This window comes from Lampetra planeri, chromosome 77, assembly GCF_965212315.1.
Source record: "Lampetra planeri chromosome 77, kcLamPlan1.2.h2, whole genome shotgun sequence".
Classification (NCBI taxonomy): domain Eukaryota; kingdom Metazoa; phylum Chordata; class Hyperoartia; order Petromyzontiformes; family Petromyzontidae; genus Lampetra; species Lampetra planeri.
This window is the reverse complement of record NC_136182.1, coordinates 736,354-752,964: the sequence shown is the minus strand read 5'-3', so window position 1 is coordinate 752,964 and position 16,611 is coordinate 736,354. Positions and strand designations below refer to the sequence as shown.

The window sequence follows — 16,611 nt, the reverse complement described above, 5'->3', positions numbered from 1 at the left end:
GTCGACCAATGATTTTAACATTAACCTGAGTTCTGTTACGTATCGAGAGTCTGTCCCCCTCTCGTCCTCGGACATGGTAACGTGGACAAGCCTAGCGCTGGCTGTCTGTGAGCCCCTTGAGGGTGGGGCAAGCGCCCGCAGCTGAGAGGGCGCACGGCCAATTCAGAGGGCACAAACAGAACCCTAGACGGAACTGCACGCGACTCCTCGCCAGGTGCCTCTCTCTGATTGGCTCGCGGCTCCATAAGAAGAGGCTGCAGAGGCCGCGTCAGCAGCAGAGAGGGGAGCAGCTGGCGGGCTCGGACCTCCGCCCCGTGATGGCGCAACGCGACCAACGCGGACCAGGTACGGGGCACGGTGCGCGACTCTCGTCACCGGGACCTCCAGTTCACCCGCTTCACTCGCTAGACCAAGTGCCTTTTGAGCAAAAGTTTTTTTGAAAGCTCTATGATAGATTTAAAAAATATTCGTCCAATAACGTAATCTGTCTGGGAACAGGATGTAAATGTAACAGTGAATGAGTTGGAAGTTTAAATAAGCTACAGTACCATTCTGCTCTGCCATGTAGAAGCGCTATTGCCTGAAATCTCACCTGTTTAATAAACAGTATGGAAAACTTCTTACAAAAACACGACGTTGTTGAACTTTGAGTACTTTATAATAATTAAATAATCCGAGTTACGTTCCACTTCATGGAAACCTTGTGTAACAGTGAGCTTCATCATCGACTTATTCTCAAGCCGTAAGAGCACCAAGGAGTCCTTACACAGCGTTCTCAACTTAACTTGATGGCAACTTAACAACTAAATACATTTTAAGTGGCCTCTGTCAGATCGGAATGGAATGATCAGTGAGGTTCAATGTCGAAGTGTGTAATGTCTCATTCCACAGGTGCTCCTGAGGAGCAGCTCTTGCCGAGCATGAAGTCCATTGTTGAAGCAAAACGCCCAAAAGAACAGCTGCAGAGCAGGTGCTTTTTGGCTTGTTACAATTAATAACGCCGCAGTCGGATAAACATCGGAATCGTGTATTTTGTTAAACAAAATATAAGAATAGGTTTTTTTCTTTTTTTTTTCTGTTAAACAAAATGTAGATTTGAAGCTTTCGTGACTGCAAGGATTCATACTCTTAGGTTTTTTCGAAAAAGTCACGTAGGTAAAAAAGAAACGGTTTGTACACGAAGCCATCCAGATGTACAAACACAGACATAACTTCAACTGTTATGATGGGTACAAACTGAGTAATCATTGGAACGATGTTATTAACCATGTAAAAAAGATTTAACTACACATAATTGTACCATCTTATTTGACAGGTAATATTCTACTTTACCGAGTGTTGACATCCCCAGTGTTTACCAGTACTTTTATTCTTACTATCAGCTAACACCGGCCACAACCCTGAGCCGATGTGCTCATTTGTTCCCTTTTATTCCTGGCACCCTCCGCCACTCCCCGGCACCCACATTCAGATAAGCCCCTCCCCCTTAACTTGTATTTAAGGGCTGGTCTTTTGGATTTTTCCTCACTTTGATACAGTAAATTTAGCTGTGACGGTCCCACCTGATGACGGAGACTTGTGTGATTTATTATATTACTTCTATTTTTATTATTTATTTTTGTTATATTTTACCTACGTGAATTTACCGAAAAAACCTAAGAGTATAAACAAAATTTGTTTAATACCAGAACTGCACCGGTTTTGACATTGTGGAAAAATGCTCCCAGGCTTGGGGATGTGTGGACCAATTAGTTTCAAGAACAATATATATTATCAGTGTTTTTTTTTGCATTTTGACCACAAGTATTGTGGTTAATGCAGACATGATTCCTCGTAAGAAGGTTTCAGTTTTGTTTTCGTGAAGAGATGTTGGGAAGGAGGCATACTGTTTTCTTAGCAAGAGGAGCAGAGAAGGGAGAGCTGTGAGGAATGTGGGGGCTGGAGTCTCGCAGATTTTGTCTATTGATGCAGGGAGGCAGCTCAGTGGTAACTCGCCGTGCCTCACAGCTAGAAGAGCCTCGATTCGATTCCTGAATCGGGTGCCCTCATGTGTGCAGTTTTCATCCTCTCTGCTTTCCATGCGTTTCCTCCGAATCCCCCCCCCCCCCCCCCCCATAACTAAAACAATGCGTGCAATGTAACTGGTATTGGCCAAATATTGTAATGGTTAGCAGGACCCTCCCTGAAAAGTCTTCAGAATCGGAGCAGCTTCATTGGTAAACACGAATAATAATCGTTATGATGTTAACATGAATTCAGATCAGGAAGCGTTTTCACTCGATCTGAGCTCTTAACAACCGGACTTTGCTGGATGCAATCTCCAGCGAAACGTCTGCACCTATTTGAATATTGTGAGATTGCCCTCCAACAACAATAACAGTGGTGGTGCAGCAGTGGAAAATTTGGCCACTTTTGATTCACATTCAGCACAAGTACTGTGCGTGGTTAATGCAGTACTTGATGACGCCTTGAGAAAAAGTATACAAATACACTACACACTACTACTTTACACTGCACCAGGCTATGCGTGAATTGTGTGTTGACCGACTCTGTATTGCATTGCATTACATTTCCAAATGTTGCTAAGTTTGTTAGGTTAAGTGTGTTTTCTCTCTCTCTCTCGTCCTCTTGTTTGTAGTATTTCCTGCAGTCACTAAAGCTCCAAATCTCTCATTGACATGCTAATTTCACCCCCCCCCTTTCTATTTAAGGCCTCGACACAGAGGCGTTGTTTGTCTGCGTACCTATGTGTGTCTCTCTGTCTGTTATCTCTGTCTGCTTATGTATCTCCGTGTCTGTGTTCTGTCTCTCAAATGTATCAATCTTTGGAAGAACGTAATCAACCAGGTAGGGTGTTGACTGTTATGTTAGCCGACTCTGTGTTGTATTACATAATATTTCTAAGGTTACTAGGTTTGTTTTCTCTTTCATTTGTACCTGATAATGATTGCTTGTGTTGCAATCGAAACGTCGTATGCTATTTAATTTATTTTCTTTCTACGTGACTTTACCGAAAGAACCAAAGAGTAATTCCTGCAATCAAGTATAATATATTGTGAATATATATACATAAACAATGCATGCATGAGCGTTATAATATACTAGTGGTAAGTACCCGGCATTGCCTGGGCAAAAAGGCAGACACACACATGTACTTGCACACAGACATCGACCCACACACATACAAACACATCGACTTAGACGCACACATACACGGTTAAACCCAGGATGGATCGTTAGCAAGCCAGCCTAAATGTTTCTAACTGGCGAAGATGTTCCATTAGGGGGGTGCACGTTTCGCAAGCGTAGAGAAGGGAGGGAACTGCCGTGGCCGAGAAGACCTGAAGCTTCATGTGGGGTGAGACCCCAGGTAGCTTCCACACAGCGTAATGCAGCTGATGAAAAGATAATGGCGCTCGACTGATTTGGAGAGAGACCTCTGCTGTTAAACCGGAGCCGGTCGAGCACACTGGCCAGGTATAGGAAACTATCCACTCTCTCCAACTGCCGCATCACCAATTGTGAGTTGTGGGGGTGGATTGTCCGATGGTACAAAATACCCAGGCAGGTGCTTAATTTTAGTGGGACTGATGGTAAGGCCCCACCTCATAGTGGCAAGCTCCAGGTTCAGCAGCAGTGCCTCCAACTCCTCTGAGTGAGTAGCAATCACCAGAGCATCGGCATACATAACATGGTTGAGCAATAGGGAGCCATCCCTTGACCGCACCCGGGCATAGATCGGCCTCCCATTGTATCTGTACCATATGGTAATTCCTCCGGTACATCCATTGAATGCTTCACGAACTACGTGGTCAAACGACATGTAAAATAATGTGGGAGCCAGCGGACATCCCTGTCACACCCCAAGGTGTAGAGGGAATGGCTCTGACTGACCGCCACGTAGTTTGACGCGGGGCCGCTCACCATAATGAAGGTCCTTAAGGATCGTGAGCAAAGGATGAGGGACTCCTAAAGCATGAAGAACAAGCCAGAGGCCAGGCCTACTGATGGTGTCATAGGCCTTGCCCAGGTCAATAAAGCACATACATTCACTCACACGCACACATGGACCTAAAGACGCGCAAAGGAATGGACTTACACTGACCCACATGGAGCCACGCACACAAAGCGACTAACACACACGCACATGGACTGACACATACAGACATATCGACTCGCACACACAAACACATGGACTTACACGCATATACATCCACTTTAGATATACACACATGGAGTTACACACACATATCGACGTACACACATACAGCGACACACATACATCGACTCGCACACACACACGGACTTAAACACACATACATAGACTGACACACACATTGCCCTACACACACATACACATATGAACTGTGACACACAGACATCTACTTTAGATACACACGCATCGACTCTCACACACGCATTGACTTGCACACACACATCGAGTGACACACACACACACATCGATTTACACACCGACTGCCACACATAGACACACAAACGCACATTCACTTACTCAGATGGAGCCATGCATACACATCGACTAACACACACACATGGACTGACAGGCACACTTGGACTGACACACACACACACACAAACACTTCGACGTACACACACACATCGGGCGTTACCCGTTCGAAAAATACAGACGCACACATCGACGTACACACATCGACGTGCACAGCAATCGCCGATGATGGCACAGCTATCAGTATCGCAGTGCTACATATGAGTCATGTGAGCAATCGAAACAATATAAATTAATTGAAGAAATAAGCAGAAATGAGTGTAAATTAAAGAGCAGCAGTACGCACAGGTAGGTTGAGAAGCAGGCTACAGTCTAGATTACAGACTGCCAGTACGCCGACTCAATGAAATAAGCATTGCTACAGTCGACATAAAAAGAGCCGAAAAAACAATACCGTAAAGAAGCAAACAACAGATTATAAACTGGCATACACTCATAATGGTGAAAATGTAAATTAACAGTGTAGATAATAGAGCGCCAGTGCACTGACGTTAATTAATCAGCAGGCAGCAGGCCACATCACAGACTGGCAGTAGAGCGTCGCAGCGTCATAAAAGCGCAGCTAAAAAAGGGAATATTTAGCAACATAATAATGAAAAATTAGTTTTATACACGCAAACATTATTATTCTAATATATGCCAACGTATTTGTTTAATAATAGTAACCAAGAATACTACAATAATACTGTCTAAGCACTGTAATACTATTCATATCTACGGACTTTATAGCAGTAACTGCATGCATCGTGTTGGGGGGGGGGGCGAAGAAGACCTGACACCAGAGGTGGGACAAAGTCATTGTTATGCAAGTCCAAGTCGAGTCGCAAGTCATCAAATTCATGACTCGAGTCTGACTCGAGTCCAAGTCACATGACTCGAGTCCACATCTCATAGGTGGGACAAAGTCATTGTTATGCAAGTCCAAGTCGAGTCGCAAGTCATCAAATTCATGACTCGAGTCTGACTCGAGTCCAAGTCACATGACTCGAGTCCACACCTCTGCCTGACACTGTGAAGAAATAGCCGCAGCGTTATGTGTATTTATTGCATCTTAGACGCGTAAAATAAAATGTCCCCCGTGAGCTCGACCAAACGCGCATCACTTGGCACGCCCCCCCCCCCACGCAATTAGCGTGAGTTAGTACGTTCGATATCGCGCAATAAATAACTAAATTAGGGCGTGCTGGCTGGCTAAACAATTTGGATAGGAAGCCCCACCGTTCGAGAGCCAAATCCCTCACAAGCGCAGGCGCGCGGAGACTTTTATATAAAAGAAGGAAGATACGCTGCTACTTTTTTTCCTGTAACATTCTGCCCCTCTGGTTGGCTGCTTGGTCGCGGTGACGTCACGTACTGTAACCAATCGGTGTACACAACGAGACTCATTACCATAATTTTATACTGGCTGCTTGCTGAGCGTTGTCTCACGTATGCATCATTTACCTGTAAACGTGATGATACAAACTTACGATAATAAAATAAAGGTGAGGCACCCTATCCATGCAATAATTAATGATCCTGTGCTGCAAAATGAAACATTAATTGCAACTCATGATCATAACACTTTACTGCCGGTCCCCACCTTACAAATGGGTTCTCTTCCTGGGGGCCCGTTCACTGATCCAACTGATCGTACGTCGACACGCTCGGTGCACGAAAGCTCCGAGATAAGAAATTACGTGAAAAAACTATTTCAATACAACTTGCAAACGCCTACTCGCACTGGCGAAACAAACCACCCAACTATTTGCTTTGGCGGTGCGATCCTCCTCCAGCTGTAATGGGTCCTCACGTCACCGCTGGGAGTGTTCAGTGATGATAATTGGTTTTTTACCCTTTTATCTGGCAACAAAACTGACACCTTTTTTTACAAGGAGTCATGTTTGCATAGACGACAATACCTGCAGTCATAATGCAGACAAAAAACGTAACTCTGATAATGTATGCACTGTCCTTGTCGTTGATGTGGACCAATCAACTTCAAGGACAGTGCATACATTCTACTGAATTAAATATACTTTTTAATAAATGTTTTCTTACAGCACCAGAGTGCAGCGCCACATTAAATACGCACTACAATGACAATAGTTTAAAGCGATTTGAAGCATGTTTTCTTTTCAAAATGGAAGTGTGGTTTTGGGGGGGGGGGGCAGAGCTTTGTAACGTCATATTTGGGGGGGGACTGACTTTTTGTGACGCTGTGTGACGAGGGGGGGAGGGGTCCAAATCGCGTGACGTCATTCATGGACGGCCCCTAAGGCTATGGGGGATCTTTGTATTTGTGTGCGCGTGTGAAGGTCCGTGTGTGTGTGTGTCTTCAGAACAGACACCCTCCGTAAATCGGGGACTGCCGAAATCCTCGCTGAAGTTCCGCGGATTCCTGCTAGTTGTGTAATAATATAAATCTTTAGAGTTGCAGTGAAAGTCGACATGCTCCCGATTGTTCCAAGTGTGGAACGGTTCACAGCAATCGTCCAAGCTTCGGCAATATTACACATTTACTAACTGGACCTATGCATCAACGGTGTAGACCTACTTTTGCTGGCCCTAGTGGTACCTGGCCCAGTAGATGTAGATGATCTCATTCTTGTGTGCAGCATTTTACAGTATTCTGCTTTGGCATATGAAGGGTAAGGAGAGGCAGAGGTTTACTTGATAAGATAAGGACTGAGAGTCATCCAATCAGTATTACGAATAGAAAGAATCCTAGTATGAAGGAAACTGCCACATGACATGCCCACTTCCCCACAAATCGCCATATTAGTGGAATCAACCTCGGGGAACATTGCCGTTGGGAAAACTCCCGCTGGTATGGTTTGATCGAAGACGACACATGAAGATGGTCAACCCAAAGGCCAAAGTGATTTACTGTAAAGAAACAAGAAGATGGTTGAAGTGTTAATGTAGCAATGGTGGGTCTGAATCATTTTTCAGGCGTGTATGGTACGAGAAAGACAAGGGTCGAACGCCTTAGCATAGGTGTCGGAAACCGACATTGCACAATGTGAGGTCTACGATGTGATTGGCTGACTTGCTGATTGAATGAGGGATTTTCTGTCTATAGTTTTCTAGTTAGATTTTTGTTGCTATTTCTTTTATGCCTGATGATGATTGCTTGTGTTGCAATCGAAACGTCGTAATATACTATTATTTTAATTTATTATTTTATCTTTAGACGTGACTTAACCGAAAGAAACAAAGAATGATTCCTGCAGTCACGAAAGCTCCAAAATTAAGATTGAACCACTTCTACGGGGAAGTTTTAAGCTTATCTTTTTTCTCTCTCTGGCTATTTGTTCTCTCTGCCTGTGTCTTCTCTTTGGAATTGTCACACTTAAAATTCTAACTTAGCAATCTTTGAAATACGTAATCAACCAGGCTATGCGTTAATTGTGTGTTAACCGACTCTCTGTGTTGTATTACATCACATTTCGATATTTTACTAGGTTATTTAATTTTCGTGTGCCTTTCTCCTAATTTTCAAGCTTGCGTGCCCGTGCCACGTCGTCATCTTACTTGCAGCAGCAGCAGTACGTTGCCGTAAACTCATTGATATGCTAATTTTCTCTGCCCCCTCCCTCTCTCCGTCCCCGCCCCCCCTCTCTATATTTAAGGGACCGTCACAGAAACGACCCCTCTCTTTGTGCCGATGTGTCCTCTTTCTGTGTGCCGTTGTGATGTCTGTCTGCTTGTATGTCTGTCTATAGTTTTCTAGTTAGATTTTTGTTGCTATTTCTTTTATGCCTGATGATGATTGCTTGTGTTGCAATCGAAACGTCGTAATATACTATTATTTTAATTTATTATTTTATCTTTAGACGGGACTTAACCGAAAGAAACAAAGAATAATTTCTCTAGAGACTCGATGGATTGTGGCTTGTCATAGGGATTTTGCCATTGAATTCATTTGAAAAATGACAGACCAATTTGGCCTCATTAAAGGGTCCTAATGGTGCATTATCAGGAGTCTAAAATGGAGGAGCTGGGCATCTGGAAACCGGCCAGCAAGTAAGTGTCTCTTTGTAGTGGTCCTAATGAATAATAGGAGCCTACGCATCTGCATGAACTAGCGATAGCTAAACACATGGGCCATTAAGGATGTAAACCATCTGCCTTATCCGGTTTACAATGGTGGCTTTAGGGGACAACATGCGAGGTCCATCATTCGGAAGTACATCAGGTTCTACAACAGCTCTATGCACGAGGACGACAGGAGGTACACAGCCTTTGGACTACCCCAATGGAACTCCACAAGTTTTTAATTTGAATGTCACAGGTTATTTATAACAGTCAAGCTTCTTTCATGTGAATATATTTCGTGTTTGAGTATCTTAACACCTGTTTTATTATCATAAAGGGTGAAGCCTATTCTTATATTTTTTCGTAAATTTGAAACTGACAAATGTGTCACATCGATGAAATTGGCACATGCGATCCCTTGCATGAACAATGTGTTCATCGATTCACGGCAAGGTTGCATGCAGATAAAGGGACCAATTTTGAAAGTGAAATGGTTTCGAATTTCACTAGATGTGCACATTGGACTATAACTGTTCTGATGCAGCTGATGGCTACACCTGTGTCTTTGAGGAATGCTAAAGCCCGGAGGTGCGTTTTTGTAGTTTGCATGTCTCTGCGAGTATTTGGTGGCAGCTCGTTCACCATAACAGGATCCAGGGTTATGATGCGCATTGAATGATTCAATTGTGCATCCAGCAGTTTTGTTGCTTAAACTCCCGGACCAGGCTGGAGTACAGTGAATCTGCCACTGAATAAGATCAAAGATAGGTAAAGAGAGATCGATTGACTTATGATGGATATATAATATGAAAACATAAGGGAATTGAAATGAGGCAAGACATCATTGCCTGAAATTCTCATTAAATTCTCATTAAATTCAACACGTACTTGTTTTTTTACAGAAATGAACACGATCCATCTGCTCCAGCAATCAAACGTGTGGATTTCGACAATCCTGCTGTGATTTCCGCGAAAGAAGTACAAACACCAATGAAAAATACAAGCTTTGAAAAACTTCTGATATATTTGGATTTAATGAAGTTCTACCCACAGAAATTGACGCTTGCAAAAGCTTTACAAATATCTAATGTGACCCTATCTGAAGAAAAGCCTAAGTGCCTGAAGGAAGTGCCTATGCATTTTATTAATAATTTGCTGAGGGCAAATTCTTCGTCCAGGTCCATTGAATTCACCAATAGTGAGACGCTTGTACAAGACACTCCTATATCAACATCTAATTTTCGACGTAGGTCCAATCGAGGAGGTAAATCAAGAACATCAAATTCTATTGACATATTGGATTTAATAACCGCACTGTTTCTGTGCTCTGACACCTTCTTACAGCAGGCACTCGTGGTGAAGATGTCACAGTGTCAGTTTGCTTTGCCGCTTCTCTTACCCGACTTAAATGAAGGAAATATTAAATTTTTAGTGCAGGCCATGCAATCGGTCGTACACAATTGGAGACCCCACTATAAACTGGCTACAAAAGGCTACATCGAGGAATCGATGTCTGTTGTACGCATGCCTATGATAGCGTTAGTACGGCTTGGTGGGAACACCATCTCTAAATCAGAGCTGCTCAACTCAATCCTGAGCAATGACAAAGCAGATATATTCATTCATCGAGACATGCAAAGTGGAAATTCTCGCCGACAAATTTCAAATGGACTTGTGGAAATAAGTTTCTATTTTCCACCTGGGGACAAAAGGTCAGATCTCTGGTCAGACATATTTGCAGTGTTAAATCTCCGAGGTGATGTCGGAGAGAGCCCGACTCAATTACATTTTCTGATAAAGGCCTGTGATGCAATGGTTATTCTGATTGAAAATTATGGAGAAAATGAACAAAAATTTGTAACCACACATTTTCATTCAAAAATGTTTTGGCTGAAAAATACAGATGTAAATGATGAAACAGATGAACTCTTAGAGCAAACGTTAGATGAACTGGGTGTTCAGGATGTAAATGTATGTGATTTAGAGAAAAATAACAAGGCTGACAATGGCAACCTTTTTCGTGAGTTCATGAAGGCTGTATTAACTTGCTGTGAAGTCAAAAATAATCTGAAAATGATATCTGAAAATGTCACAGATTTAAATATTAAAATTGATGCAAATAACATAAAACGTCAAAGGAGTGCAGAAGCGATCAAAGATATTCTGCAAAAAATGGGAGCCTGTAAAGATGTCCGTGAAAATTGTTTTCCTTGTCAAGGTGAAACGTTGTGGCACAAATGGTCAGACACAGAAAAAGAATTGTGTCGGTTGAAGAAGGGACTCGGTCCTGAATATATGAACCAATTGAGAACGACAAAACAAAATCTCCGCCTTGAACAAATGAAACAGATTACACCAACAATGACAGAATTTATTTCAAACATTTCAAAATTTGATGAAGAAGAGTGTAAACTGTTCATACATGGGCTGGAACTTGAACTGAATGATAAAACAAGAAGAACAATGCGTGAAGAAAATAAAAACGTCAATGCATATGGTGCTCATGACATAAGCAAAGAGCTTCAACCATCAAATATGAAGTCGTCTTTGTCTACCGTTGGTTTGGAGCATTTCTTTCGTGAAGTTGCACAGATCTATGAAGCATCTAAAGAGTGCAAGATGCATCAAGATTACAAGAACCTTTCAGCTCGTATGGCACATTTGTTTCTGGATGGATTTCCCATGGAGCTCCTAGATGGAGACGCTGGATGCATTCCCATTGACTGGGTCACAGACGTGTTCGGAGAAGTGAACAACATTCTATTAGGAGAAGTACACAACATTCTGAAACGAGACCCCCGCATATTTGTGCTGTCTGTGCTGGGCGTGCAGAGCTCGGGGAAGTCCACGCTGCTCAACACCATGTTTGGGCTGCAGTTCGCAGTGAGTTCTGGTCGCTGCACACGCGGCGCATTCATGCAGCTCCTCCGCATTGACAATGAATTAACTGAAGAGCTCGGGTTTGAGTTCATCCTGGTGATCGACACAGAAGGGTTAAAAGCTCTTGAGCTGTCAACACTCGAAAACAGCTATGAGCATGACAATGAGCTAGCAACACTGGCTATTGGTCTCAGCAATGCTACTATTCTCAATGTCAAGATGGAAAATGCAGAAGAAATGAAAGACATTCTGCAGATTGTTGTTCACGCTTTTTTGAGAATGACTGAAGGTGGAAAAAAACCTAGCTGTGTGTTTGTTCATCAGAATAGTGGAGGCGTCTCTGCTCATCAGAAGAATAAACAGGACCAGGAACGTCTTCTTCAGATCCTGAACGAAATGACTGAGGCGGCTGCAAAAATGGAAGAGAAATCGATGTATTATAAACAATTCACAGATGTTATAGATTATGATGCAGAAAATGACAAATGGTACATCCCTGGACTCTGGGCTGGTGGTTCATCTAGGGATCGGGTCAGTTGTACATATAGTGATGAGATATGGAAACTAAAAAAACACCTCCTCGAAAAATTAAAAAAACGTGCAAAGTTGGACAACATTTACACGTTGCCAGAATTCAGTGCATGGATAAAGACGATGTGGACAGCAATGAAAAAAGAAACTTACGTCTTCCATTTCCGGAACTTTCTTGTTCTTGAAGCATACAACACATTATGCACTGCATATACAGGATGGGAATTAAAGCTTCGTATGCATATGATTTCCTGGATGCAAGATGTGTCCAATAAAGTAAAGCGTGCATCACATGACGAGCTTCAAAATTTGAAAATAAGTCTCGATAAAGATGTGAATGATGAAATTTTAAAACAACAATGTATATTTAAGGACTGTTTGTCAGATTTTTTTAAGAAGGGTTCTGGAAAAACCACCCTTGTTGAGAAGTACAGAGAGGATTTTCTCATTAGTGTTCGACAATTGTGCTCTGTGGTGTCAAATGAGACTCTTAGCAAATGCAAGGAGTGCATCGATACACATGAATGCCTAGAATCTTACAGAAATGTAGAAACTCAATACAAACAAACTATAGGCGGGAAAGTTAAAAGGGTTTTGGAAAACTGCACACATTCAGACAAAGGATTGGACGAAGAGCAACTTCAGAAGATATTTAATGTAATTTGGTCTGAAACGGTTTCTGATCTCAAGAGAATTACATTGCAAGAATGTGACGTGAAACGTGACATGGAAAAAGCATTGCTTTCTTTGGCGAAGACAGATGCCGGTCTCTTCAAGGAAAGGTTGCAAAGTTGTTCTTGGTCTGATATGGGAAGAAAATATTTTAAGACACTTAAAACCCACTCCAGTGGAATGCATAATAAAGCAAATTCATTTGAAGAAAAAACTGCACTAGACAGCATTGTAAAGCTCTCCAGTGACATTATTGATAAATGCAAACAATTCATAACAACCAAAGCACATGCTGCCACAGATTACTGGCCAGCTTACTGTGATGAACTGCTGCAGCAAGTAGATTTGATTTTGAAAAACACACCCGATGATGACAAACAATACAGTAAAAGTTTCGTAATAGACATCAAGATGTATGTTTGCTCCATTGCCATCGAACCTTTCACAAAGCAACACGAGCGTTTTCTCAAGGAAAACGACCCATCGACTCGACTTGAAGAGATTAAAAGATCATATTTCAATTTGCTGACATCAATGTGTAAAACTGAAGATGAAAAACAAAGAAATGTTATCGCCCTTTGTGATGGATGCCTTAAACCCGCATTCTTGGCTGTTCTGAAAGAACAATTAGGGACAATTATTGTCCAGGACATGATGAAAAACAGTGTTCTTTCAAATCGTAAAGCACTTCAAGCGACTATGTTGTCGTCCGTATTGAACGGAAACAACTTTGACACCTTAATCAGTTTCATCCACGACTCCAACGCCTTCACTATATCAGCTATAAAGGGTCTCATCATAGAGCATTGCACACAAAGGGATGAAAATGAAGAAGAGAAGCTCTATAACATCCAATGCTTTGCACAACCTATTCTAGATGGGATCATGGCAAAATTAAACAATGCGATATTAAAAGAAACTGAACACACTGAATCTATTACAGTGGCTGATTTGTTAGAAAAACTAAAATCTAATCTCATAAATGACATCGTCATGAAATTTGACTTTCTTCAAATTGTAGGACCCCACACTCTTGAAAACCCAGACAAGATCAAAGAGTTTACTAAAGAAGTTGGTGAGGGAATTAAGCGAGTGAGCTCCGAAATTCTGAAATATTTGTGTGGCTTGGAAAACCTTAACAAGTTATTGGATGAAATGCCAGTGAAGCCACATGAAGAGATATTCAAGACCGTGTCTGGCTGTGGGCAACATTGTCCCTTGTGCAAGGCCCCTTGTGACCGTGGTGGCAGTGCTCACAGGGAGCACGGGGCAGCGATGCATTACCCTCAAGGGCTGTGTGGCAAGAAGTGTAGTGACGGAACTCTGATCGTCGATGTATGCACAACGTCTGTGGCTAAAAGCAAATGCTCATATCGACGAGCACACTCGTTCACTAACGAGGATACTAATAAAGAGTGGTATGAGTACAGGAACTATCGTGAAGTTAATGACTATTACAAATCTTGGGACATTCCACCAGAGACCATTGACCCGGAGCCAGTTCTTTGGAAGTTTGTTTTCTCTAAATACAATGAAAAACTTGCCAAGAAGTATGAAACCAAATCAGCAAAACTCCCACAAGAATGGGCTCTTGTAACAAAGGAAGCTGTGGAAAACAACTTGAAAGAAAAATACGGGAAAATAGAAAATATAAACCTATTTTGGAATATTATGAAGAAATTTACCATCGACTCTTTGCGATACATTGCACACGGTTTTGTGAACATTACTGGGATAAAAAAAAATCTCTCCAAACACCCAACTTCACACACCGATTCGCACTAAATTCCCAGTCGAGTCAAATGATCCTTATAAATTATTTTTTCTCTACACTCCTATTTTGAGCGCATATAATATAAAGTCATCCACAATCGATTATATTGATATAATACACCAAGGACCTTTATCACACTTCATCTTTTGAACATTTTGTATATCGGTCTGAAACCGTTTCACCTGGCAAAATCACTTTCTCACTTTCCCCACCAAATGTTCTCACCTAGGCCTCTTTATATAAAATTATAATAAACACAACTCTCCCCCTAAAATGACCTCGACAATCTCGCCTCAGAGGACCAGTATTCATGGGGATCAATTTGCCAAATTCTGCTCCTGTATGGTAATAGTGTCGGACAAGACAATCATGTCCGTCACTGCACTCGGACAAATACCTTGCTAACTTTTGAGAGGGACTTTTCAAACATTTTTTAGATACAAAAACACGTTCCTTCGGAGTGGGCAGGTAAGAACTTGGTTGGACAGCGCATTCGTGCACGACAAACAGACAAATAATTCCTGGTGGGCAGTGTGGAACCTGTTCCTACCTGTATAATTGTAGTGTGTAGGTTAAACGTTGAGTTTTATACGGGCACCACGGGGTGACCAGCCCCTCCCCACACAGCCCCTCCCCACCCAGCCCCTCCCCATATGCACGACAGACAGACAAATAATCCCTGGTGGGCAGTGTGGAACCTGTTGTTCCTACCTGTATAATGTCATTGTAATCTTGTGATTTTGTGAGTGAACCGAAAATGTATAAAACATTTTATTATAGCTTTGATAGCTTGTATATCAATATATTAATCATGTTCATGGTATAAGAATGTACGTGTTGCTTACGTTTTAGGAGCAAAGCCCGTGCAGGGACGTGGATCTCGGTGAATTATTTACTTTCTAGATGCACACTAATACTTACTCTCTACCTTGTAATGGTTTTGACTCGTTGCACCTCATGTTGTGAGTATCTCCATCACTGTTGGAGTTGCCCAAAGGGACCTTCCTAGATCCCTCGCACTCTGCTGGCACACAGCGACCCAACTGACTGATCCCAGCTTCCACTGGCGCCACCTTGAGCGAGCCAGGGACTGAAAGCTGGGACTCTGGTACTGCTTCTGTTGGAATCATCCCAGGCCAGAACAACCCCGAATCTGGCTCCTTGCTACGGACCCATGCAACACCCACGCATCATACCCAGCCATCTCGCGTGTATCAAGACTCATTAACCCTGCATACAACCACTACCCAAAAACATATGCACTGTCACAACCCAGTTACACACTCGTTGTCAGCACTTCAGCCAGAGTGATTCTCTACATCACCAACCGCCTTGGAGACCAACATGCACTGTACAAGTTAGCATTTGTATCCACCATCTGTTTAATTCGATCCACCTTCCAGCCTCGACTACCATGACACTCACCGTCACAACCATCCTCACAACAAAGGCCCCAGCTCAGTAATGCATAGGCACCCATTTGCCAGAATCATGACCCACCACCTCCATTCCATGCCTACTCCGGAGAAGAAACTAACCATTGGAACTTGGGCAAGTCCAGCCTGAGACCACCTCTGAAGAATCGTGACACCACTGGGACAATCACCTTTCTCAACTTTTGAGAGGGACTTTTCAAAACGTGTTTTTAAGATACCAAATATTGTCATTGTAATCTTTATTATTTGTGAGATGAACCGAAAATGTATGATTCTTTTTTTTTTATGAAAGCTTTAATGGCTTGTATATCAATTTATTAATCATGTTTATGGCGTAAGAATGTACGTATTTCTTAAGTTTTAAGACCTGATTGGTCTTCAATTTACGCTTCAATTAATTTGCGAATTGTTACTTCATGTGATTAAACACGACCCCTCCATAGCACTGCTGGTTTGGTTTATTTGTCGTAATCTTTCATCCACATGGAGCCGAACAACGCTACCGCTCCACCCCCACCCACCAATCATGTGAGGCAATAGGGGCATGGCGCGTTCCTGCTACATGCGAGCACACTTGTGGGTGTTGTTATTTCTCTGGATCAAGCATTGGCAGGAAACGACGTACAAGTATCCAAATATATGACCTGCGATATGAGGTGGTGTTACTTGCCCTGGTTAAGATTTATTTTGGGACACTTATCACACTGGTGTGTCCGTTTTGAGTGTACATGTGTGTTTTTGTTGATATGTGTATGTTTGTATATCTTTGT

At 42.4% G+C, this 16,611-nt stretch overlaps 3 protein-coding genes across 3 annotated transcripts in view; 2 read left to right on the top strand and 1 right to left on the bottom strand.

Annotated features, from left to right (window-relative positions):
* Positions 1-16,611, top strand: part of LOC144738050 (uncharacterized) — a 478,363-nt gene that overhangs the window by 151,400 nt on the left and 310,352 nt on the right. The window lies entirely within an intron of this gene.
* Positions 1-16,611, bottom strand: part of LOC144738112 (endothelial cell-selective adhesion molecule-like) — a 142,860-nt gene that overhangs the window by 76,549 nt on the left and 49,700 nt on the right. The window lies entirely within an intron of this gene.
* LOC144738041 (interferon-induced very large GTPase 1-like) lies at positions 200-16,283 on the top strand. Its single transcript, XM_078620938.1, has 3 exons — positions 200-345; positions 892-970; positions 9,451-16,283. Exons 1-3 carry the CDS (start codon positions 318-320, stop codon positions 14,414-14,416), a joined length of 5,073 nt encoding a protein of 1,690 aa, XP_078477064.1. The 5' UTR covers positions 200-317; the 3' UTR covers positions 14,417-16,283.